General features: G+C 36.7%; 1 protein-coding gene across 1 annotated transcript in view; it reads left to right on the top strand.

Moving 5' to 3' along the window:
* Positions 1-13227, top strand: part of MAN1A1 (mannosidase alpha class 1A member 1) — a 210210-nt gene that overhangs the window by 117321 nt on the left and 79662 nt on the right. Inside the window, exon 5 of the mRNA XM_038396065.2 lies at positions 6914-7008. Within this exon, the coding sequence (XP_038251993.1) occupies positions 6914-7008 (95 nt within the window). The remainder of the gene's footprint in view (positions 1-6913; positions 7009-13227) is intronic.

The following is a 13227-nucleotide window of genomic DNA, read 5'->3' as shown; positions in this document are numbered from 1 at the left end:
TTGACTCTTTTTTGGTATGATGATCATTCGAACAATAGAGGAGTAATTTCCTTTTCCTGTGGTTCATGGTACCATAAAACAGCCAAAGCTAATCTACTGAAAATAGTGGCAGCATTTTGGTTGTTACGTTAGGTAACTCTTTATTTCTAAATAGAAAACATTTCAGAACAATTTTATTAGTTTTAGTCAATGAGCAGCGTGATACCAACAGCAATTTGTCTTAAGGTTTAACTGCCTTGTAAAATTATGGGAACATTCCATGCTCTAAGAAAAGGAGTACTTGTGTCATCTTAGAGACTAACAAATTTGTTAGTCTCTAAGGTGCCACAACTACTCCTTTTCTTTTTGCGAATACAGACTAACACGGCTGCTATTCCATGCTCTGATTCTCAAAATACCATCATTCTAAAAACACAAAATACAGAATAGTATGTACCACATTATGTATTTATATATGTTAAGAAATATTCCAGTATCATATTTAGGGATTCAACAATTTATGAATAAGCAGGTAACACAATGTGTTAAGCTAAGCAGAAGATTTAAAATAATGGTGACAAAGGTAACAGTAACTAAACAACTAAGAAAATCAAAGACCTTCAGCACTGACTGACATCTAAATTCTGGGAGTGCAGCATAACAGAAACAGAACTTTTAGGGTATGGATACCAGCGGAGTCTGTATGTGGAAATGTTTTGTACACTACTACACATATTTGACGGGAGTCAGATTTCCAATATACATTTCCAGCTATGAGATGCCCAACATACTGTTACTGGCACGTTCATTTATTCACTTCTGGATTTTTCATGACCATAACTTCCGAGGGTCCTATAGGAATACTGTTACTTGCATCTGTTTAATGTGTTTCTTTACACTAAAGTTAGACCAAGACTGTTTCAAAAGTTGGAGCCTAAAGCTAAGCTCCTAAATCTATATTTATTAGGCATTGAAATACATAGCCTGATTTTCAGAAGTGCTACACACTCTAACTTCTGTTTTCTGAAAATCTTGTCCAGAATATTCAACTTTTGATAAGGATATTGTGCTTGTTTCACGCACTTTCATATAAAAATATTCAGTAAACATAAAGGGGCTTCCATTATATGATCTATATCTCCCCATTTTGCTTTACTACCACAATGTATACACTTTCACATTTCACTTTTTTTTGTGATGAAGGGAATCAAATCTTCAGCAATGTGCTAACATAATGAGTTTGATATATGCTACACATTTAGAATTTTGTGATTTTTCTTTGTTTCCATTTCAGTGACCTACAGAGAAGCAGTTCAGTCTTAAGGACTTTTTTTTTTCATGTGTTGCCATGTTTATGATGTTTACCTTATAATCAATTAGCAAGTTATTCAAATGCTGAGACAAATTCAATAACAGAGCCTTCCTCTGCAATTGTTTGTTTTTACAATTACTGTTGCATTGCTAGTAATAGGTATTTTATAAGTTCACCATTGTTTTAAACTATGCTTTTTGGTTGATCCATTGCATTTTTAAGGAAAAGGTGGATGCATCAAATTTAACATACTAGCAAACTCTCAAAATAACTTGTAACAATGCAGTGGCAATTATAAAATAACTTACCTGCAGGTAAAGGATTTGCTGTTGAATTTGTGAAAGCATCTGGATAATCTGCAGATGGATCATAAAGACCATGAACATGATGTTATAGGAATTGCTGAAAATAATCTGACATTTAAAATAGTACTCTGTATTTAGAAGTGGTGTTGCATGCTAAAGGACATACCAGTATGTGGAAAATAGAATTTCTATGTGTAGTTTTGAACATTTTTTGTGGAGGGGTGGGGAGGGGAACATATTATTTTAGTTGGTGGTCTTGTATAAAAAGTATCAGAATGAGCTTTTCAAAAGAGTTCTTTGTTAGCAGATCATTTTAAACTTAAATAAATCAGTACTCGTGGTAAAAAGTCTTCTACTATATTGCCTGAGGAAAAACAAAGCAGACTGTCCTTGTTCATTCTCGTATCCTTGTTTCTTTGTTTTGCATTGTAATATTCTTGGGCTGGCCCACTGGGAAAGGCGGTCAGTTGCTGCAAAGAAAACAATGCATCTTAGTCAGAGTCCTGTCTATTTCTATCTGTAAGTGTAATGAAAAAAGTGAATGTTTTATTGAACAGATATAGAAGTGTAAAGAAAATGTCTTCAAGTTTTCAATACTTGTTTTTAAAATTCTAAGTATGATGTTTTCCTGATGTAGTTGTTAAACTTTAACTTACAGTTTCATCATTCTGTAGAGAATTCTTTCAGGGATGTACGTTTTATAATTTTTTATTTTTTAATCAATCAGATACCACAATGCATAAATTAGTTTGGAGCTGAAGGATAAGATAAAATTACCCCATCATTTCTGGTGAAGGTTAATGTCTTTTGATGGAGTTAGAAATGCCTTTTAATTTACAATAATTCACCATGCTTGGCTGTGTATTATAGTTAGAATTTGTAGGAGGCACTTGTTCCTCCTTTGTATTCTGTTTTCCCTTTTTCCTGATCACTTCATTTGCAATAGTTATTAGGCTAATTTGACTTTCATAAATATTTGTCATTCCAGGTAGAGGGGATCATTTTTCTTTGAGAGCGAATATGTATGCCTGTTTCATTCAGGAAAAAAACCCTATACTTGGATTGTTCATTCTCACCACAGAAAATAGCTTTGCCCTCCAATCCTGCAATTAGTTCCAGGCTAGTAGCCCTTTGTGCCCATGTGGATGTTAATGAGGTTCCATGGGAGTATAAGGGACTGTCATCATGGACGTGATCTCAGGACTGGAGCTTTTGTTTGTTAGTTTGAACTATTCAGTTCTGAATATTTGATGTTCTATCTTGAAAATGAAGCTTTTATTTAAATTCACAATGATCAATTCAGTAAAAGAAAAAGGTTTCACGTGAGTACACTTACCACTTCTGCATACCATATAATAGCATAGTGAATGGGAGTAATCTCTCTAAATAGACTTTTTAAAAACTAATTTATTTAAACTCTCCACACATACAGTCCAAAGTTGGTGTCCAAGTTCACCAGAGCATATAACTTAAGTTCTTTGCTGAACAGGGATGACTTTCTCAGTTTGAAGGAGGTCAGAAAGGTGCTTCACACACTTTGAGAGATGATTGAACAAATTATAAAAGCAATTATTGTAGGAAGGTGGCTGAGGTAAATAGAGTGTATGTAGATGTGGTTATTTTCCTTATCTTTTACAGGGAATAGTTCTAACAAGGATTAATACTGTGAAAGACCAAGAATTAAAATTGAAGAATCTGGGTGACTTATTAGTAATAGGGGCCACAATACACATAGGCATTGTGTTATACCAAGGCATGCTTCCCCAGAGCTTGAGTATCCTATCGACAAAAAGAAAAGGAGTACTTGTAGCACCTTAGAGATTTACAGATTTATTTGAGCATAAGCTTTCATGAGCTAGAGCTCACTTCATTGAATACAGAATAACACGGCTGCTACTCTGAAACCTATCGACAAAGTATTTCATCTAGACTCTCTCATGAGGAATAAATTTATTTAAATATTTTTTAAAATTAAGAAGCTAAATTAGAGGCAGAATGATAAGTTAACAATTTTAATGTGTTCATTGAATGAATTAAATGACAGATTGTTTGGTGTCTGACTATAGATGGAGTAGACATGTTTAAAATATTTTGAGGGAACATTGAGACAAGTTTGGTAAATGTTGGCTAAAATCTATATTGGCATGTGGATGTGTCTTTAAAAATGAAAGTTTCAACTTCTTAATTTTTGTCAACTTGTAAAAAGCAAGTACCTTATGGTTTCTTTTGCATAGCATTTATTTCTTGCACATTGTTAGAAAATGTATGGTCTTCAAAAGAAAAAAAAATGTTCTGAGATAGATTGAGCTAACTAATTGCAGCTAAGATCAGTTTTTCTTGTTAGTGTTGCTGAACTTTATTAAAGGTATCAGTTAAATGAATAAAAAGTGGCTTTACCTGTTAGCTTTTTGTCTATTCAAGGATGGTGATTTTTCCTGGATCACATTCCAATTCAATATGTTCCGCTATTCACACAGCATTATTGTATGCTTGAAATCACAGTTGCCAGTATTGTTTTACTCATTAGATAGTTACCGCACAGTCAGTAGTATAGTCATGTTAAATTATAGTCTTAGGTAAAGTTAAAGAATGTCTATAGTTCCTTTATTCTAGTTCAAATTTTGAATTTTGGAAAGAAGTAAAATTATTGGAATCCATTGAGTAATTTATGAAAATCTTTGTTGCAAGTGACAAGAGTGGACTTTTATGCTCAAGACTTGTTCTAGAATATCAGTTCAATTTAAAAATTACTCTGGTCCTATTTTCCTAATGGCTTTTCCTTTTCCTTTTCAATTCCTGTACTTCTAGCTGCTAATTTTGAAAAGGATGTTCCAGTTAACTTCCTAACACCAATATGCTTAATTTTTTCTGGTGTTTTAAAGCTGATGTAATATTTGTTCAGAGCATTACAGTTCACATGAATAACTTAAGGCTTTCTTTGCTTATCTAAAAGTGGAAAAATATTTACTTAACGCTTAATATTAGAACCATTAGTTTTGGCTAACCAATTCTTGTGTCTCCCTGAAACAGACAAAACAAGTTTCAAGGAAATTGAGATATGTCAACAAATAAATATAATGAGATTGAATGATGGAGGTTTTATTCCTGAAAGTTGTGAATAATTTGAAGTTCAGTATTGCAGCATTAAAACCTTGATGTTAAACTAGATAAAGTAATATCTTCTTGTCCAAAAACAGTTACTCTAATATATCTCTTGCTGAGCCTGTGTATAGGCTGCTTAATAATGATTAATACAGCCAATAATGTGCCACAGTTATGAAATCTTGGTCATGGCCTTGTATCCTGTAGTATAGTTAAATGTATGTGTGTTTTTATTTATAAAAAGCAACTCTCACTGTCCCGGGGCATGTCTTAAAAATAATACCCATGAAACATTGACAACCATCAACCTTGACTTCTGTTCCACAAAATAAAATATGTACTGCCACAATGTCTCATTCAGGCAAAACCCCGAGAAAAGATATGATCTCATACTGTGTCCTCTTCTGTTGCATTAGTAGGGAACATAAATTCCAGCATGAGTGAGGTCCATCATGATATACTGTACAGCCAGTCTCCAGATGTTTTAAATATAGGGACTGCTAGTGTAAGTTGTCCAGTTGATCTCCACTGTCATGACATCATATAGGAAAAAGAAATGCTATCTCAAGTAGCTAGGGCAAAAACCAATATTGGTATTCATAGATCAATCTGAACAATTTGAATTGCAAACAAAAAAAAATGGAAAGCCAGTGCAGTCTTCATAGACTTATTTTAACATGCTCCCGATAGCTAATGCCAATCAACGAGACAGTTGAATTCTACACTAGCTGTGGTTTCAAAGTATCCTCTATATTAACCCCAGGCATACTGTAAAGCAGTCTGAAGGACATAGCCATAATTTGTGGCAAAATCCATATCATCATGAAAATATAATAAACTACTTTGAATATTCAGAAACAAACTGGATATCGAAAGCATCCCAAACAAATTGCTTATTTTCCTCATTGTCAAATTTCTCTTAAATCTACCTTGATACTACTTTGGCCCTGCTCACAGCACTTAATTCCTGCCTCTCTTCCCTGGAGTAGAGCACGGTTAAGAGCAGGAGGAGTAGGCTGAGGCTCCAACTCCATGCAGATACCAACTCTAGTACAAGAATGCAGCTTACGGGCCCCATCCAAAATCAGACACATTTCTGTTGCAAGTCCAATCCCACAATCATTTGTAGTCACAAATGGTAAGATAGAGGACCCAACAGGAAACTATGGTTATTTTTGGTGTCCCATGTGGATACAGAATCAGAGGCCAGAAGGGATTGTGGTCATCTAGTGTGACCTTCTGTATATCTCAGGCCACCAACACCACCCAACATCCAGGCACTAAATCCAGCAACTGAAATTTGACCAAAAAGTGTAAGATCCTCTGATTAAATAAAAACCTACTTAATTTACAAATATTGAAAGTGGCTTTTTGAAAGTACAGTATTTCTTATGAACTGCTGTTACTTATGAGAAGGTAAATGAGTGTGCCCCTCTCTTCTCTTGCACTGGTCCACCAGCAAATGTTTACACACACAAGTACATCTGTACAAAGGTGGTGTGTATTTTTCTTCCTCAAAAAATTTGGCTTAGAATACCAATTTAAATTGTGATATATATCAAACTGAAAATTGATGCCTAAAAACATGTATTGTAAATGTATTCATGAGAAAAACTAAGTTGAAGGGGAGGCACTGTTGGAGAGAAAATCAGCAAAGGTGACTTCGATATTAGTACACCTGGGATAATTTTTTTGTATGTTCTATAAAACCCCAATGTGATTCAAAGCAGATAATAGTGCTTGAACAGCCAAGTATTGTAATTGCTCTCCATAAATAGGTTTCTATATTAAATTGGAACAGTTTTCCTGTATTAGAAAACTCTCTTCTTGAAGAGATCATCAGATAGTGCTCAAAGAAAGCCTTCCAACAGTTAGCTCAGTCCAGAGCCTGAGCTGACTATTGGCAACTGGAGAGAGCAGAGCCGTATTGTTATAACTAGATGCTTTTTCTCTAAGCATAAAAAGTTCTGTTGTGTTACCTGCTGATAGTTAGACATATTGAGGTAGTTCTAAATCTTATGAATAGAATGCCAGGTATAACTTTTCCTTCGGTACTAAAGTATTGTATCTTCCTTTTTCTTCAACATCTCTGCACAAACCCCAGTGTTAAGGGATGCTTTGTAAAACACTACCAATAGTAATAACAGGATTTATTTCCTAGTACTTAGTACATAGTTTATACTGTATAATATTATGCTTGGTTTTTATTTTTCAGATATTTCGAAAGAAAGCAGTGGAACTTGGAGAAAAGTTGCTCCCAGCATTTAACACTCCCACTGGAATACCTTGGGCCTTGCTTAATATTAAGAGGTAAAAATAACTGTTTTTTGTGAATTTAGCACACATGAGAAGGGCTGCATTCAGTTAAAGTGAAGCTGAAGTCCTGTCTTTTTCCACAGAACAGGTATAAGCACAGGCAGCAGCAAATACTTTCTCAGGTTTACAGTCAGAGCAGTGTACCCCAGTCTTTGTTCTGAAGAGATCACCTATGAGCAACAAAAATAATTCAGTCATGTCTATTTAGTCGTTAAACTCTCAATGAAGACTGCCAACAAACATGCCAATTGAGGGGGGAATTTTTGTTTACTCTGAACTTGGCTGATGTCAACTCATTACACAGGGACCAGTGAACAGCCACCAAATGGTACAGAACTTGATCACATTTTAATAGTCTAGAAAATTTTAATCTTGCTACATGCTCACTGGGGGGGGGGAAATTCCTATAAGATCTTATGTTTTGCAGTTCTGAATGTAAATTAAAAATAAAAAGTTAGAGAACATACATGAATTCCTAAGTGTGTTTCCCATTTTCTTTGTATCACTTACTGTGCTGCTAGTCATGACTGCAATAGAATTGCCCCACTTACCAAAACAGAGATGAGATGCTGAAAGAAAATAGAGATTTTTCCCAGTTTTGGAAAGCCTTTTGGGGAAAACATATTCTATTCAATATTTTTTTTTTATACCACACTAATCTCAATAGTAACAGCACTTTTGGCAGTGCATTAAGAGATGTGAGTAACATCTATCATATGATTCATTCTCTTCTCTCTTCCTCTCCCCAGGGAGAAAATTTGTGTATGAAGTGCAGTGTTTTTGTTTACTAGGGGTTTTTTTTTTTTCAGGTTTTTTTTAATATACACATTGTGTGTGTTAAAGCCAGGTTGAAGGAAGTGTGCCTTGAACTTGGGGCAAAAGGTGTTGAAGGACAGAAGTTTATAATGGTCCTTAGTTTCTTTGGGAGAAGGACTGGTTCCCAGGAAAGCTGTGTCTCCTGCATAGATGAGCTTCATCTTTATTGTAGAAAGTTCCATTTTATCCGAGGGTGAAGTTGTTGACTACGGTTCTCATCCCAGAGAATGATGATCCTTTAGATACCCTGGGACAAGCTATCAACTGCCATCAAGACCTTGAACATGACTCTGTTCAATGGGAATCCAGCATAGAGAGTAGAGGATGAGTTTGGTTTGCTCGTGGTAGCCAGTGTTGCTGAGGAAGCATGCTGCAGTGTTACAAATTAGTTGGAGTTTTGAAGTGCTGATGGCTTCAATCTATGTACCACAGGAGCTCTGAGGGAGCACAATACTGAGATTCTGTATCGTCTTGGGCAATCTCTGATTCCAGGGCCAGGGCATCAAGGGTGTAGTGGATTCAGCACCAAGTGGTTCAGTGCCTCCTCCTCCCCCAAAATTAGAACCATTCTGAATGCTTTCAGAACTGAACTAACTTTTTTGCCGGCCAAATAGAAAAATCAATTGATTTCCCAGCTCTAGCATCAGTAGAAGCTTTGTCCTTTGCCTCCCTTGCTTCAGGGAAGCCAGTGTTTATAACATTTGAAAGGGACTGACATTTGTGGGCAGGAGACAAACTGTGACATACAGAAAAGTAGTTTGGATTGTTTTTGTCATATTGGGCCAGTCAAGGGTAAATCTCTATCCATGGGGACAAGTTCCTATACAATACTTTTCTGTTTTGGATGACAATTGTCGCCAAAAATATGACCCAGCCCACCTCTTTATTTTTGAGCAGAGTTGGACATTTGTCCCTATTATTCCCATTAAGACAAAGTTACCACTCTTCCACAACATCCAAGTATTATTTTCACCTGTCAGAAGTAAAGGGCATGAGGCTTTCTGCTGTTCCATAAAATATCTGGTCTCCACTAGCCTGGAGAAAGGGAATTGGGAGTGTACTTAAGAACCTACTTGATAGTAGGTAACATTACTGCTAATCCACTGAGTTGTTCCTTTTTAGAATAACATTTATGTTTAACATCCTGATTAGTGCTTCACCATGTGTAAAGTGTATTTATTACATGATGATATATTTTAAAACACTGGAAAGAAAATTGTAAACATAAAAGCATACCGTGAAAGTTAAAGCCGGTCTAAATAAAATTATCATTTGTGTAGTTAGAACGGAGTTGGCAATGTTTGTTAGACACCCCCTCTCTCTCCCCAGGGCCCCACACACACACATGCTCCACACTGTTAGCAAGTGTTGGTCCTGTGATGGAATATTATGTAGGTTCTACCAAGTCATTACCCACCAGAGATATAAGGTAGCTGTCTGTAAGGAAAGGATATAAGAGATGGGGAGAACAATCCTGAGATGGGAACCATAAGAGCAGTTTAGACTAGGGAGAAAATTTGAGCTGAATGTTAATAAAAGCAAACGCCAGGAAACGGCAAGTTTGTACATTACATAAGCTACTGACTATGTTTGAGTGTAGACTGAGAACAACATCTGTTCATGATAGATTCAGTTATGTCTTATTTTTACATTTTAACACCTGTTACAAGTTAAAAGTGGAATTGAGCTGCACTCTTAATTCTCTGTTCCACAAGTGAGAAAGTAAATGTTTGACAGAATGATTGAAATATCTGTGAACAAACTGGATACAGTAGTTACTCAAATCATAGAATTGTGGGACTGGATGGGACCGTGAGAGGTCATATAGTCCATCCCCCCCTGCACTGAGATAGGACCAGTATACCTAGACCTTCCCTGATAAGTGTTTGTCTAAATTAGTCTTTAAAACCTCCAATGACAGGGATACCACAGCCTCCCTTGGTAACCTTTTGCAATGCTTAGTTATCCTTACAGTTAGAACATTTTCCTTAATATCTAATCTAAACCTCCCTTGCTGCAGAGTAAACCATTTAATGTTTGTCCTGCCTTCAGTAGTCATGAAGAACAGTTGACCCACTATCCTCTTTATATAACAGCTCTTAACATATTTGAAGACTGTTTTCAGGTCTCTCCCTCAGTCTTCTTTTCTCAAGACTAAACATGCCTAGTTTTTTGGATGAAGAAGAAAGTTCCCTTAACAAAACAACATTTATGCTGTTTGAGCATTGTGAATATCTTTATAGTAATGTCTTTATAGCAGGCTAGGCTTTGATTTTCATTAATCACCATACTGTACAGAATGGTTGTTTGAGTTAGGCTGGGGGTCTATCAATCCCTGAAGCAGCCAAGAATTAAGAGGGCACAAAGGTGGTGCCCTAAAGCCAATTTAGCTAATATGCCTATAGGAAGCACAGCACAGAATCTCACTCTAAGGGCATATACTGTATAAATTATCTCTTCAGTCTTGAAAAAAGAAAAAAACTTGTCCTAAAATACTTTAATATATACTTTTTGGATCATGGTAATGACAGACCACATACTTCAAAATGAAGCAGAAAAAGTAAGGTTCTGTGACACTGCACCCCATATTCTTCATGATATTATTATGATGTGATTATGACATAGTTATGATGAATGCAAGATAAGTCGTGAGATATTGGAAAGGTTACGATGTTCTTAATATGATTATGCTATTTGTGTGCATATATTATTTTGTATCTGAAGTTATGAATATTGACTGTCTCTGTATTTCAAATGTAGTTACACCTGGGGAACACCCACTAAACAAGATGCCTACATTCTAGATAGTGGGTGAGGAAGAGCCCTTGGAGAGAACAGTAGGCCTTAGGAGAAGCTTATCTCCCACCTGGGGAGCCTTCTTGTGAATGCTCCAAACAGCCTGTGAGTGATGGCTGCTATGATTCTACAAGGACATGTGATGAAACCACATGTCTCAAGACTCCGTTTTGTGATATCAGTAATTTTCCACAGACCAGTCAGGGAACTAAGCTTTGAAACAAAGGGTTCCAGATATATGCAAAAGCTATATAAGGAGGGAGTAACATCATCTGGTGTTCTTCGCTCCCCCCACAAGAGACTACTGGACCCAAGCTAAAGGGATTTTTAGCCTGTGAATAGAAAAGGAGTACTTGTGGCACCTTAGAGACTAACAAATTTATTTGAACATAAGCTTTTGTGAGCTACAGCTCACTTCATCAGATGCATTTGGTGGAAAATACAGAGGGGAGATTGATATACACACACAGAGAACATGAAACAATGGGTTTTATCATACACACTGTAAGGAGAATGATCACTTAAGATAAGCCATCACCAGCAGCAGGGGGGAAAGGAGGAAAACCTTTCATGGTGACAAGCAAGGTAGAAATGTTATTTCCAGCAGTTAACAAGAACATCTGAGGAACAGTGGGGGGTGGGGTGGGGGGGAGAAATACCATGGGGAAATAGTTTTACTTTGTGTAATGACTCATCCATTCCCAGTCTCTATTCAAGCCTAAGTTAATTGTATCCAGTTTGCAAATTAATTCCAATTCAGCAGTCTCTTGTTGGAGTCTGTTTTTGAAGCTTTTTTTGTTGAAGGATAGCCACTCTCAGGTCTGTAATCAAGTGACTGGAGAGATTGAAGTGTTCTCCGACTGGTTTTTGAATGTTATAATTCTTGACGTCTGATTTGTGTCAGTTTATTCTTTTATGTAGAGACTGTCCAGTTTGACCAATGTACATGGCAGAGGGGCATTGCTGGCACATGATGGCATATATCACATTGGTAGATGCGCAGGTGAACGAGCCTCTGATAGTGTGGCTGATGTGATTAGGCCCTATGATGGTGTCCCCTGAATAGATATGTGGACAGAGTTGGCAACGGGCTTTGTTGCAAGAATAGGTTCCTGGGTTAGTGGTTCTGTTGTGTGGTGTGTGGTTGCTGGTGAGTATTTGCTTCAGATTGGGGGGCTGTCTGTAAGCAAGGACTGGCCTGTCTCCCAAGATCTGTGAGAGTGATGGGTCGACCTTCAGGATAGGTTGTAGATCCTTGATGATGCGTTGGAGAGGTTTTAGTTGGGGGCTGAAGATGATGGCTAGTGGCGTTCTGTTATTTTCTTTGTTGGGCCTGTCCTGTAGTAGGTGACTTCTGGGTACTCTTCTGGCTCTGTCAATCTGTTTTTTCACTTCAGCAGGTGGGTATTGTAATTGTAGGACACCTGGGGATTCCAAGCTGTAAGCATGTGCAGCTTGCCCCTTAAGAATCTGCAGCATGCTTGTATCATGTCTTACGGTGAGAAACTGCAATTCATATCCAGTCTATTTAGTATATTGCAGTTAACTCACGCAATTAACTCAAAAAAAATGATCGTGATTAATCGCAGTTTTAATCACACTGTTAAACAATAGAATACGAACTGAAATGTATTAAATATTTTTGATGTTTTTCTACATTTTCAAATATATTGATTTTTAGTTAAACCCAGAATACAAAGTGTACAGTACTTTATATTTTTATTATAAATATTTGCACTGTAAAAATGATAAATGAAAGAAATAGTATTTTTCAGTTCACCTCGTATGAGTACCGTAGTGCAAACTTTATTGTGAAAACGCAATTTACAACTGTAGATTTTTTTTTTGTTACATAACTGCACTCAAAAATAAAACAATATAAAACTTTAGAGCCTACAAGTCCACTCAGTCCTACTTCTTGTTCAGCAAACAAGTTTGTTTACATTTACGGGAGATAATTCTGCTGCTTATTTACAATGTCACCTGAAAGTGAGAAAAGATGTTCACGTTGTACTGTTGTAGCTGGTGTTGCAAGATGTTTACATGCCAGATATGCTAAACATTCGTATTCCCCTTCATGCTTTGGCCACCATTCCAGATGACATGTTTCCATGCTAATGACACTCGTTAAAAAAATGCATTAATTAAAATTGTAACTGAACTCCTTTACGGAGAATTGTATGTCTCCTGCTCTGTATTTTACCCACATTCTGCCATACGTTTTATGTTATAGCAGTCTCAGATGATGACCCAGCATGTTCTTCGTTTTAAGAACACTTTCACTGCAGCTTTCACAAAACGCAAAGGTATCAATGTGACATTTCTAAAGATAGCTACAGTACTCGACCCAAGATTTAAGAATGTGCTTTCCAAAATCTGATCGGGACGGGGTGTGGAGCATGCTTTCAGAAGTCTTATAAGAGCAACACTCTGATGTGGAAATCACAGAACCCGAACCACCAAAAAAGAAAATCAGCCTTCTGCTGGTGGCATCTAACTCAGATGATGAAAATGAACATGTCAGTCCACACTGCTTTGGATCGTTACCAAGCAGAACCCATCATCAGCATGGAAGCATGTCCTCTGGAAAGGTGGTTAAAG

Source organism: Dermochelys coriacea, chromosome 3 (genome assembly GCF_009764565.3).
Source record: "Dermochelys coriacea isolate rDerCor1 chromosome 3, rDerCor1.pri.v4, whole genome shotgun sequence".
NCBI classification, from domain to species: Eukaryota; Metazoa; Chordata; order Testudines; family Dermochelyidae; genus Dermochelys; species Dermochelys coriacea.
The sequence above is the reverse complement of the archived record's forward strand: the minus strand, read 5'-3'. Positions and strand labels throughout refer to the sequence as shown.